This window comes from Colias eurytheme, chromosome 6 (assembly GCF_061535395.1).
Source record: "Colias eurytheme isolate Ceu_HAF_F1 chromosome 6, ilColEury1 Martin Lab GWU primary, whole genome shotgun sequence".
Lineage (NCBI taxonomy): Eukaryota > Metazoa > Arthropoda > Insecta > Lepidoptera > Pieridae > Colias > Colias eurytheme.
In genome coordinates this window covers 1,480,820-1,493,558 of record NC_142985.1, presented here as the reverse complement: position 1 = coordinate 1,493,558, position 12,739 = coordinate 1,480,820, and the positions used below count along the sequence as shown (strand labels likewise).

General features: G+C 37.9%; 2 protein-coding genes across 2 annotated transcripts; both read left to right on the top strand.

Moving 5' to 3' along the window:
• The first annotated feature begins 85 nt into the window (after positions 1–85).
• Positions 86–11,790, top strand: alien (COP9 signalosome complex subunit 2 alien). Its single transcript, XM_090102444.1, has 8 exons — positions 86–291; positions 643–837; positions 1,260–1,385; positions 2,872–3,039; positions 8,444–8,618; positions 9,118–9,256; positions 9,444–9,776; positions 10,460–11,790. The coding sequence occupies exons 1-8, from the start codon at positions 238–240 to the stop codon at positions 10,602–10,604; spliced, it is 1,335 nt and encodes a 444-aa protein (XP_089958570.1). The 5' UTR covers positions 86–237; the 3' UTR covers positions 10,605–11,790.
• LOC149907432 (uncharacterized) lies at positions 3,539–5,671 on the top strand. The gene is made up of 2 exons (XM_090102445.1): positions 3,539–4,923; positions 5,359–5,671. Exons 1-2 carry the CDS (start codon positions 4,050–4,052, stop codon positions 5,436–5,438), a joined length of 954 nt encoding a protein of 317 aa, XP_089958571.1. The 5' UTR covers positions 3,539–4,049; the 3' UTR covers positions 5,439–5,671.
• Positions 11,791–12,739: the final 949 nt, after the last annotated feature.

Genomic DNA, 12,739 nt, shown 5'->3' with positions numbered 1-12,739 from the left:
CAACGCGTCTTAATAATTTTTTTGCCTTATATGTATTATGTTATCTGTAACAGTTGCTGTCAACGTCATATTTTTGGCATTTTTGCTACATTTACATTACATTGAGCAATTGTCGCGTTTTCGAAAAGAAGACAATGCAATAAAAACAATCAATTATCTGCGAACTTTAATTAGAGCCAGTTTTATAAATTGAATTTGTAAAAGCACTATCCCTGCTGTAAGCAGTTCAACGATAAAATGTCTGATAACGATGATGATTATATGTGCGAAGAAGAAGAAGATTATGGCCTGGTACGATGATATTTCATATTTCGCATTTTTCAATGTTACTACACTCAGTTATGTTGAATATAACGTAATTGTTGTAAATTTGATCTTTATATATTAGCATGCATTAATAGTTTTATGTTTTAAACGTATAGGTACATCACAGGAGTATCAGAATCATGGGTATCCATCCACCTGGATCCGTACGAAGTTAGATCCATGCCGGTTGGAAGCACTGATTCCTGAATCTGATACTTCTTATCGATACTCTACATTACATCTTATTTTGACCCTATCTTATATTGTTTGAGCTATTTTCTTTGTACAAATATATTAATTTGTGAACTTGGACTCATATTTTGTGTAAAATTTTAGGAGTATTCTGAAGACAGTAATTCGGAGCCAGATGTGGACCTTGAGAACCAATACTACAACAGTAAAGCATTAAAGGAAGATGAGCCAGCTGCTGCTCTGCTCAGTTTCCAAAAAGTGCTTGAGCTTGAAGGTGGTGATAAAGGAGAATGGGGCTTCAAAGCACTTAAACAAATGATCAAGATTAACTTTAAACTGGTACTTTACTTACTTAATTATCTTTAATTGTATCTTGGAAAGCTTTTAGACCCTTGTCTAACAATAATGCTTGAATATTGCTTTTGTAATGTTTTTGAATCTAAAATTTTGTATATCACCAACCATTCTCTACCAGTCTTTGATAATAAGAAGTATTGACGTGACAACGTCTTATAATTCGTTAAAGCCGGCTGCACGCACGAAAAAACATGACTCATGCGGCGTTACCTCGCTCTGAGGCGTTCCATGTAAGACTTGAAGTGCAAGCGAGAGCGCGGAACGAGAGACAAAGAAGCACAATAGGACGTTGTCACGTTCAACTATCGTCAGTAAACCTACTTTACAGACAATTTTTTTTTTTTCCTTAAGTTATGTGTTATAGAAACTATTATATTATTGAGTAACTAACTTCTTCATTTTAGGGCAACTTCACGGAAATGATGACGAGGTATAAGCAACTATTAACATATATTAAAAGTGCTGTTACAAGGAACCACTCGGAGAAGTCCATTAATTCCATCCTGGATTACATATCAACATCTAGAAATGTAAGTTTATAAAAAACATTGAAATTAATTAATCTAAATTTAATTATTTGATTTTACAATCAGTAAACATTATTTCTGTCAATTCTAATTACTCCATTGAAATGTTACATTTTTTAGGCCTAACCACAGAATACATAATAGTAGCTAAACGCTACAGAACGGACACTCTCCGCCTCCCGCCAAAATTAAACTTACCTCACCCCCGCGTGATCAGACATAAAATGGGCCATATTTTTCTGCAAGGACGATACGCAACGAAGATTGACAACATTAATCAAATTGACTTAAAGTAATTTTATTATTTTGGATTTGTGATTATCGTTTTTCGTACCAACCATAAAGCGTTAACACACACATTTGCAGTCTCTACAGTGTGACTGTCAAAACGATCATTTTGTATGGAGTGTCCGGGGTGTGGCCTAACCTTGCATTTTTTAGAGGACGCAATTTTATGTTTTTGATGTGTAGGGGGGGTCAGTGAGTAGCTAAAACCAAGTTTGTGGGGTTACATTACTAGCTTCACACTGAACCCCCCTACACATCAAAAAAATAAAATTGCGTCCTCTAAAAAATGCAACCCCAAATGTAACTTTTCAATGGAATAAATTGGACATTTTACAAGCTATCTTCATTACATTATTTTGTGATGAATTGATTTATTGTAATGTTATAATTTAATTATTTGTGATTTTTTCAATTCAAAATTCAAATTCATTTATTAATTGCTTGAACATGTACATTAGATGTTTTCTATTACAAACTAGCTTACCGCCCGCGGCTTCGCCCGCTTTGTCTAAAACCGAATAAATTATATACTAAAACCTTCCTCTTGATTCACTCTATCTATTACAAAAACCGCATCAAAATCCGTTGCGTAGTTTTAAAGACTTAAAGGGAAGCTCCCTAAATTTTATGTGAATTTGCATACATATTCTGAAACAGGCACACATACAATCAAAATGGAACTTTAGTATATGATTTATTGGGTCTTTTTCTTTCAATCTACAAGACAGTTACGTAATTGTAACATTTTCGCTCGATTCATTTTTTATTCAAAAATTATGCCTTTTTAAAGGATTATTACATTTTTTTAAAGATTTACTTGGACTTTATGTCTAAAATAAATGTTAACAGTAAGAAAATAGAGTTTACTATCGAATACCAAGATATTTTTTCTCTAAATCAATTATTACTTTAGTTATAAACGAAATAAGAATTGAGACTTACTTTTCGAGCTCGAACGCGATCAAAGAGCGCACGCGATATTCAACTTTATTACGGCTGTATTAGCGTCTAGTACCGTAACCGGTCTCTCAGTGCCAGAAATGAAAAAGGGAGCCTCCTCTTAAGCATACAAAGGAACATAGGGACAGAGAAAGCGACTTTGTTTTATACTATGTAGTGAAGTATTGCATAACAGTGTTCGGCATGTGAACTGGCATGCAATCCATTACATTATTTTGTTTGAAATGTTTATAATTCCCAGATGGAGCTCCTTCAAGACTTCTATGAAACTACATTAGAAGCACTGAAAGACGCAAAGAATGACAGGCTGTGGTTCAAAACTAACACTAAATTGGGAAAACTCTACTATGATAGGGGAGATTTTATTAAATTAGCAAAGATACTGAAGCAGTTGCATCAGAGCTGTCAGGTATTTTTCTCAATATTTTTAAGCTGGATATTAGGTACTATAAGTTTCGTCAAACATTTACTTTTTATTTATTTTTTATTTTTTTACTTTTTATAACCTATTATAAAAAAAGAGTGTGTGTGCCGAGCATACGTGTTAGAAGTGAAACTTCTTTGGCAAGATTCAAAGATACCAAATCTTCGCCTTACTCCATGACGTGACGGTATTGCCATGTCGTGACCTTGAAATTTCTTAAACTCTCAATGTGCCTAAATAAGTTTCACTTCAAAATGTAAATCATGTTCTAACCAAGGTGAAATAAGTAATTTACCATATTTATTATCATTCAATAATTCAAATATTTTGTGGAAATGTGTTGCCGCCTTGTGTGCAAAATTATTAATTACACACACACACAGGCTCGCGAGTGCTCATCGGCCGATCGCCCCCCCCCGCCCCGCGCGCCTGATCCCGCTCTCTCAGCTTCGCGGCTCGTGCGAACAGTCGAACACACGCATTAATTATTACAATTTGTTTGCACAGTTTGTCTGTACTATTAATAAAAAAGTAAATAGTAAGTAGTAAATTGCCAAGCACAAATATAATCCTTGAACTACCATTACGCCTTCTTATTTCACCGGCGACGAAGCCATCAAAGCCGCAACCAGCCTTTTCATTTTGGGCCTTACGAGACGGATATCAAAATCAGCACCTATACAGAGGAAGGAATCGCGCACGTGGCAGCCATTTCGCCGGTGAAGACTGTGGTGAAGACATACAGAGCTGAGAGTCACCATATTTGGAAGCATCGAACTCGCACCTACTTCAATGGGATATTTGTGAGAACCGGGGAAGTGGCGTTATTGTGAGTTCGTTCCAATTTTTTCCATTAGGAATTTAATTTTGAATCTTTCCGATTCATTTCAATTGAAACTCATTAAATATATCTCATTTTGCTTTTTACTTTCGCCTTTAGTGCGGATCTAAAAGCCTTACCATTTATTATTATTAATTGTTTTGTGCATTGATATATGCGGAAACCTCATAATCATTATCTACTCATACACTCAGATGAATCAATTAACGAAATTACAAAATTTCATTACCTACGCGCATCTCTAAAAGATAGTGCAGCTTTGATTATTCGAGCGCTAGATTTTTCAGCTGATAATTATAGTATTGCTTGGGATCTACTCTGTGATCGCTACAACAATAAGCGACTTCTTGTCAATAATCACATTCAGTCAATTTTTAATATCGAAGTATTAACTAAGGAATCATCCAAGGGTATGCGTAATATTATCGATAATGTAAATAGAAATCTTAGAGCACTAAAGACACTGAATTTACCTACTGAACACTGGGATGCACTTATCATCCACATTTTGTCGAATAAATTAGATTCAGTTACAAGTCGGGAATGGGAAACGTACCGCAACACATTTAAAGACTTACCTACGCTTGAGAATCTCCTTACATTTCTTAAAAACCGGTCGGATTTACTAGAAACAATGGAGGAAGCCAGCGCTAAACGCCGGCACAGCGACGTCACACATAATCGTCAGAAATCATTAGTTGTCAATTCTTTATCTCCTCCTACTACGAATAATAAACCACAATATGTTTGTCCGTTGTGCAAGCACAATCATCCAATATACCGTTGTCAGAAATTCAAGTCACTTTCATTAGAACACAGAATGCAAATACAACCAATCATGGGCAATCTTCCCGAACAGCGCTTGCATGCTGAGTTTCCGTTCACCAACACTGCTGTTGACTACGCCGGGCCGGTCATGATACTGACCCGTAAGGGAAAAGGAAGTAGAACCATGAAATCCTATCTTTGCATATTTGTGTGTTTAGCCGTCAAGGCCGTGCACATAGAACTTGTGACCGATCTGAGCAGTGAGTCATATTTAGCTGCATTAAATAGATTTATTGCTCGTAGGGGCAAACCAACAAACATTTTTTCTGATAATGGAACAAATTTTGTAGGCGCATGTAACGAATTATCTAAATTCCTTAAACAAAATTCTGATACTAGGTATTAAATCACAAACATCGAACATGTCAATTAACTTTAGATTTTCACCAGCTTATAGTCCACATTTTAACGGATTAGCTGAGGGTTCGGTTAAGTCATTTAAACACCACTTGAAGCGAGTAGTAGGTTGTACTAATTTAACTTATGAAGAAATGAATACGGTTCTTGTACAGATTGAGGCGATCTTGAACTCAAGACCCTTCACCCCTATTTCTTCAGATCCATCGGATCTTACAGCTCTCACACCATCGCATTTTTTAATTGGACGAACAATAACATTTCTGCCTACTCCTCAGGTCAAGGAAACTACTGCTGTGCACACTCTTTCACGATATATGAGAACACAGCAACTGAAAACCCATTTCTGGAACATTGAGATAATATTAATATGGAGACGATACCGCCTACATCACTTATGTTCCGCTCAACATACGTCATCTGGCGTAACTGCACTCAGTCGCTTGCTCGCTCATTGGCGCGAACGTCACGCTCATTTTTTATTTGTTTTAAAGTGAAACGCATCAAATGTGCCTACGTGTGTGTTACGATATTGCACAAATAATACAAATAATACGGAAAAGTGCAAAGGAATAACTTTTCATCAGTAAGTAACTACTTAGATAATAATTTTTAAAACTTAGTTAGAGCAAAATTTTTGGCGGGCGACATTTTGCGTCATTTGTCATAGATTAAAATTTAAGATATGACATTGGGCATGAAATAAGTGTTGTTAGTAATATTTGCTGGCGTATATTTTTATAGTATAAAATAATAATTTTACATATTTAGAAAAGCATAGACTAGTTGTTAATTGAAAAAAGGTGAAATCATGAAATATGAAAATCAATTATGTACTTAATCACCAATTTTTTTTTGTTAATTGATTTTAATCAAGTTTTTAATTGATATTGTATAAGCTACTGACTTGAGCGTATAATTGAATTATCATTTATTCTGCACTAATATTATAAAGAGGAAAACTTTGTTTGTTTGTCTGATTCTAATGAATAGGCTCATAAACTACTGGATCGATTTTGATGAAATTTGGCACAGACAATCTTTAGACCCTGAGAAAGAACATAGGCTACTTTTTATTGCGAAATATCTACCACGGGCGAAGCCGGGGCGGACCGCTAGTTCAGAGATAAGTAATTAATATTTTTTCTATTTAAGGTTTCCATGTCTGGGCTGGTGTCTGCTCCATATTAATATTATCTCAATGTTCTGGAATAGATTTCATAAAGAATACATTACAGAACTTCAAAAACGACAGAAATGGCGCAAAGATGGAGGACAGCTCAAACTTGGAGAAATGGTCGTAGTAAAAGATGAGCGACTGCATCCCAACCAGTGGCTTCTGGGACGAGTGACTCGCCTCCACCCCGGCTCCGACGGCGTGACCCGCGTAGCTGACGTCCTCACCTCTTCAGGGATACAACGACGGGCCTTTAACCGACTGTGTCCCCTACCCATAGTGTGCGTCCACACTGAATGCGCGGTGGCGGCGGCCTAGGCGGGCGCGACGAGCGGGCGCTCGCGGTGGCCACACCGACGCGCGAGCTCAAGTAGCGGTTCGACGTTTTTCGGGTGTTGCAAACTTTGGACGATTTGCTATTTTTACTGGACAGTCCGATTTTGAGATGAGATCATTATAGTAGTTGTACACGAAATAAATAAAACAGAGGAATAACGGGTGAATCTTATATGAAGAATTGAGATTATACCCTACAAAATTACTGTGGTGTATATGTCACGGCTAAAGGTAGGTGAGAACATAAACTTAAGATTAGCCGGCTAAACTTAGGTTTATTTTCGACGAGGTGTTAATGTTAGTTTGTTCTATCTTTAGCCGGCTAAACTTAAGTGTAACCGCAGGCCCGTGGCTAAAAATGTCGGGGTGGGTAGATTTGGTTAGCGCCGGGCCGGTGGAGGGCTTGAGGGGCCCGCACAGTGCCAGAAAACACTCGCCCTGTTCCTTACATGTATTATAGTAACCAAATCTACCCACCCCGACTCAGGGCAGAAAGCTGGTGGCTAGGTTAGGTTAGGTTAGAACTCTTAAGACCCGCACGAGCCGAGCGAGCGCAGCGAGCGTGCTGCGGCAGCAGCCGGCGAAGTGCCAGAAAACACTCGCCCTGTTCCTTACATGTATTATAGTAACCAAATCTACCCACCCCGACTCAGGGCAGAAAGCTGGTGGCTAGGTTAGGTTAGGTTAGAACTCTTAAGACCCGCACGAGCCGAGCGAGCGCAGCGAGCGTGCTGCGGCAGCAGCCGGCGAAGTGCCAGAAAACACTCGCCCTGTTCCTTACATGTATTATAGTAACCAAATCTACCCACCCCGACTCAGGGCAGAAAGCTGGTGGCTAGGTTAGGTTAGGTTAGAACTCTTAAGACCCGCACGAGCCGAGCGAGCGCAGCGAGCGTGCTGCGGCAGCAGCCGGCGAAGTGCCAGAAAACACTCGCCCTGTTCCTTACATGTATTATAGTAACCAAATCTACCCACCCCGACATTTTTAGCCACGGGCCTGCGGTTACACTTAAGTTTAGCCGGCTAAAGATAGAACAAACTAACATTAACACCTCGTCGAAAATAAACCTAAGTTTAGCCGGCTAATCTTAAGTTTATGTTCTCACCTACCTTTAGCCGTAACATATATAAGTGTTTTAGATTGAATCGCACTTATAAATAAAGAAGTTTCACTTCAACAATTAAGTATTTACCGCTATTTTACGAAAAACAATAAAGGATATAATATAAGAAGTCGAGCGACAAGACCGAACTGGTTTGATACCCCCGCCGTCCGCGCATTGGGTCGCTTGCTGACTAGGCCCGTAGTGTGGCCAGAACGCGCGGATAGGAGAGTTTGAAAACTACGCGCGCTGGCTCGCTCATTACCGTCGCACTAGGCTTCCGCCATAGTCATTTCAATGTGGACGCAAAGGCGCGTTTCATACGTTTGATATTTCGCGCCCGCCGTCGCAACCGCGCTAGGCTCGCAGTGTGGACTTACACATAGAAGATCAGAACTCCGTTCCTGGGCCGGCAACATGTTGACGCCTTGTGTGCAAAATTATTAATTACACACACACACAGGCTCGCGAGTGCTCATCGGCCGATCGCCCCCCCCGCCCCGCGCGCCTGATCCCGCTCTCTCAGCTTCGCGGCTCGTGCGAACAGTCGAACACACGCATTAATTATTACAATTTGTTTGTACAGTTTGTCTGTACTATGTAAATTGCCGAGCACAAATATAATCCTTGAACTACCATTACGCCTTCTTATTTCACCGGCGACGAAGCCATCAAAGCCGCAACCAGCCTCTTCAAAATGTTTATGTCATTTGCCTTTTATTAAAATTACTTTGTTATTATTTTAAGACGGATGATGGCGAAGATGATCTCAAAAAAGGCACACAACTCCTAGAAATCTATGCTCTAGAAATTCAAATGTACACCGCACAAAAGAATAATAAGAAATTAAAAGCCTTGTATGAACAATCACTTCATATTAAATCAGCAATACCTCATCCTCTTATCATGGGTGTTATCAGAGGTAAGAATAAGTTTATCTTTTTGTGAAGTTGTAATCATTATAAAACATGTAGTTTTGTTCACACTTCATAATATACTGAAAAAAATACAGATTATCAAATAAAAAAACATCAGACTCATGCAATGCAAATGCATTAACAAAAAATATTTTTGTTTATAATTTCTTATTAGTATTTTAATAAAGCAGCTTATATGATACATAATAATAAATATTTCAGGACAATTTTCACACAAGGCACAATCTGATCCCATACTAAGCTTTCGCTTGTGTTATGGAAACCAGATGGCTGATAAACATACATGAAATTTTAAATAAATACTTATAAAGATAATTAACACCCAGACACAGAGCAAACATCTATGTTCATCACAAAAATATTTGCCCCGGGTGGGAATCGAACCCACAACCTCTGGCTTGGAAGGCAGGGACACTACCAACCAAGCCAACCGGTCAGTGATGGTGTATTTATTTTTGTTATATTATTCCTTGTAATTTCCAGAATGTGGTGGCAAAATGCACCTGCGTGAGGGAGAGTTTGAGAAGGCGCACACGGACTTCTTTGAAGCTTTCAAGAATTACGATGAGTCTGGTAGTCCACGGAGGACGACTTGTTTGAAATACCTGGTTTTGGCTAATATGTGAGTGATAATTTTTTAATACTTTATAATCTATTTATTTTGGATTTTAAATAAATTGTAATTTGATTTTACCCCATTTTTTGGGAATTGGGAATTCTCCCCACTAAACACATAAAACTATGTTATGTAATTTAATTCTACAGGCTTAAAGTATTTTATCAAATTATAATTATTATTTCCCTTATAGGCTCATGAAATCAGGAATAAACCCATTTGACTCCCAAGAAGCAAAACCATACAAAAACGATCCAGAAATTCTAGCAATGACAAACTTAGTTATGGCGTACCAAAATAATGATATTAATGAATTTGAATCAATTCTCAAGCACAATAGAAACAATATTATGGACGACCCCTTTATCAGAGAACATATTGAAGATTTGTTAAGAAATATTAGGACTCAAGTTCTTATCAAACTAATTGGCCCCTACACTAGAATTCATATTCCATTTATATCAAAAGAATTGAACATCGACGAGAAGGAAGTGGAGAATCTTCTTGTCACCTGTATACTTGATAAGTAAGTACACTATTATTTATGTTCTTTTGGATATACTTTTTGGTTGACTTTTTGCTTATGATTGAGGTCACATCACATCATATCACATATTCACATTTGATTAATTACACAAAATACACAATGTTATAATATATTATGCTGTTTTATGTGTTTTTGTGGCATTTATCAGCCTCCGAATCAGTGTAAAGTTCTAAACAGACCTTTTTTACATTTTTGTCTCTTATCATTTCACGTTCATAAATTATGTTAAAGAGAGGGAGGGGAGTCAAATCTCATCTAATCTTACGTTGGAGATAGTCTCGTCAAATATCACGCAATTTTTTTCCTGATTGATACAGAAAAAAAAAGACGTGTGGCACTCGGGGACTGCCGCGGTAAAGCTATTGCATGCTATGCCTTCAAGCCACACCTCCGCGCCCGTCGGAGTGGGGAGCGTGAGGTTTTTCGTTACTAAATTTCTGGATTCGGTCCCCGCGCTCAAGGCCCGCGATAGAAGCTACGCAATAGCTTAACACCTCACTTAATTAATGGACAAACCTTAAAAAAAGTTAAAAATATCCAGCACAACATCCGGCTGAATAGACCGAGTGAGGTTTAAAAAAATACACTCACACAAATACAAATACAATACACTCACTCATACAAATACAATACACTCACTCAATACTATTTTTCCGTTGCAGCACGATATCCGGTCGCATAGACCAAGTGAACGCGGTACTAGAACTAGCGGGCGGTGCGCAGGGCGCGGCTCGCTACTCCGCGCTCGACAAGTGGACCTCGCAGCTCGCGGGCCTGCACCTCGCGCTCGCTAACAAGATGGCCTGACTGTGACGGTGAACGAGCTGTACGAAGACTCCATACAAAACGCTAAGAAACATCGACTGGCATGAACTATTAAACGTCCGCTTAATCACACTCAATCATTGGAAACGAACATCAAGGCATACGAAGACAGACTCCATACAAAACGATAAGAAACGAACATCGACCGGCATGAACAAGACTGTTAAACGTCCGCTTAATCACGTTGAAACCCTTCGAAACGAACATCAACTGGCATGAACTATTAAACGTCCGCTTAATCACGCTCAAACCCGCTCAAACATCAACTGGCATGAACAAGACTGTTTAATGGTTGTCTGCTAGGAGTTTAGTTATACGTGTTTGTGTTAGTGATCGGTTTCAAAAGCCGTCCCTAGACGGTCATGCAATATGGCGTTACTTGCACATGCATGAATAATCGTTTTAAGAAGTCTCTTGATGGTCATGCAGCATGATATTACGTGCTGTCATGTTTAATTTAATAATTGAAATTAATGATGTGCAAACCAGATGCTAGAAGCCCATTGATGTGTCTTTTTCCCCGCAAATTATAACTGACATGCACGTTTGATCATTTATATCGAACCAAGTCTCAGTGTTTCTGAAAATTTTGTTAACTGAACACTGTGAAAAAATACATGATTTCATGTTTTTAGTTACTGATGTAGTATGACAGTTTACGTAAATATATGTCATGCTTGCATTGCCGTGTAGGGACTGCTTTCGAAACGGCTCACTACTACAAGCATACGCATTGACGAGACTTCTATAGGTAAAGCGGATGACCACTTGAAAGTGTTGTTGATGTGTGTGTTCTGTATGTTTGTGTGAGTAAGCCGTTTCAAACGTTTTATAGGGAGTTTCGCTTCGTATTCTGTTTACTGTGGTTATAGTGCTCGTGCAAGACTAGCAATAGTGTGGGGGAATGTGAGGGCATAGGTCTCTCCCCCTCTGACGTCGAATGAATTACAAATTAATATATTGCCCAAATGAAGTTATGAAAATTTCTCCAGCTTCCTTGCTTTCATAAAATCAATAATAAAATTGTACAGCTCAATGTAAAAATCGATTAATACTAAAATTGTTATTGTTCAGTTCTTAAATGATATGAAAACGTTTTCATATGCATGTTTAATGTATGCCAATCATTGAGGATACTGCTCTTTAATAAAGTCTTTCGAGATTATAATTTATTTTTAATTTAATTATCCTTACTTCCTCATCCTTGATAACTTGCTAATGTATACTCTAACGATTCTAAGACGACACTATCTGACTCAGAATCGTAATGATTTAGAAATTAAAAAAAAGAGCGTGTGTGCCCATTGAGCTACGTATGGAGGAGACACCACGAACAAAATCTGTGCGACAAGCGCGGCGGCGCGGGGCGGCTTGTGAGTCATAGATTAAGCGATGTCATCAACTCACCGCTATAGAGGCGAAACTTGGCAAATATTTTGCTTATTACTTATCAATTAAGAACAATCAATGTAACAAAAATAATTACTCTAATAAATAAATTATTAATAAACTTATCATTTAAAAACTTTTCAATTAAAACCAATCAATGTAACAAAAAAAAATTGATACATAGGTAATTTATTTTCATCTTTCATGATTTAACCTTTTTTCAAATAATATCCACAGTACAATATTTTTTAAATTATTTTTTTCCACTATAAAAATTTACGTCATCTAATATTACTATCTAAACATCTTTCATACCCTATGGGCGTATTCAGAAAGAAAGCTTGAAACTTATAAGCGCTTATCGGCGCTTGTCATGTTCATATATTTTCCTGCGCGGGTTACCAGCGCTGACATGCGCCGATAAGCGCTTATAAGCGCTTATAAGTTTCAAGCTTTCTTTCTGAATACGCCCTAAGTTCATACCCAATGCCGTTTCTTAAATTTTTTGTCTATGACAAATATGACGCAAAATGGTGCCCGCCAAAAATTTTGCTCGAACCAAGTTTTAAAAATGATTATCTAATTAATTACCGATGAAAAGTTATTTCTTTGCACTTTGCCGCATTACATGAATTATAAGTGCAATATCGCAACACACTCGAGGGCATATTTGATGAGTTTCTTGGTTTTTTGCTTTAAAACAAACAAGACATGAACGCGACCATCGC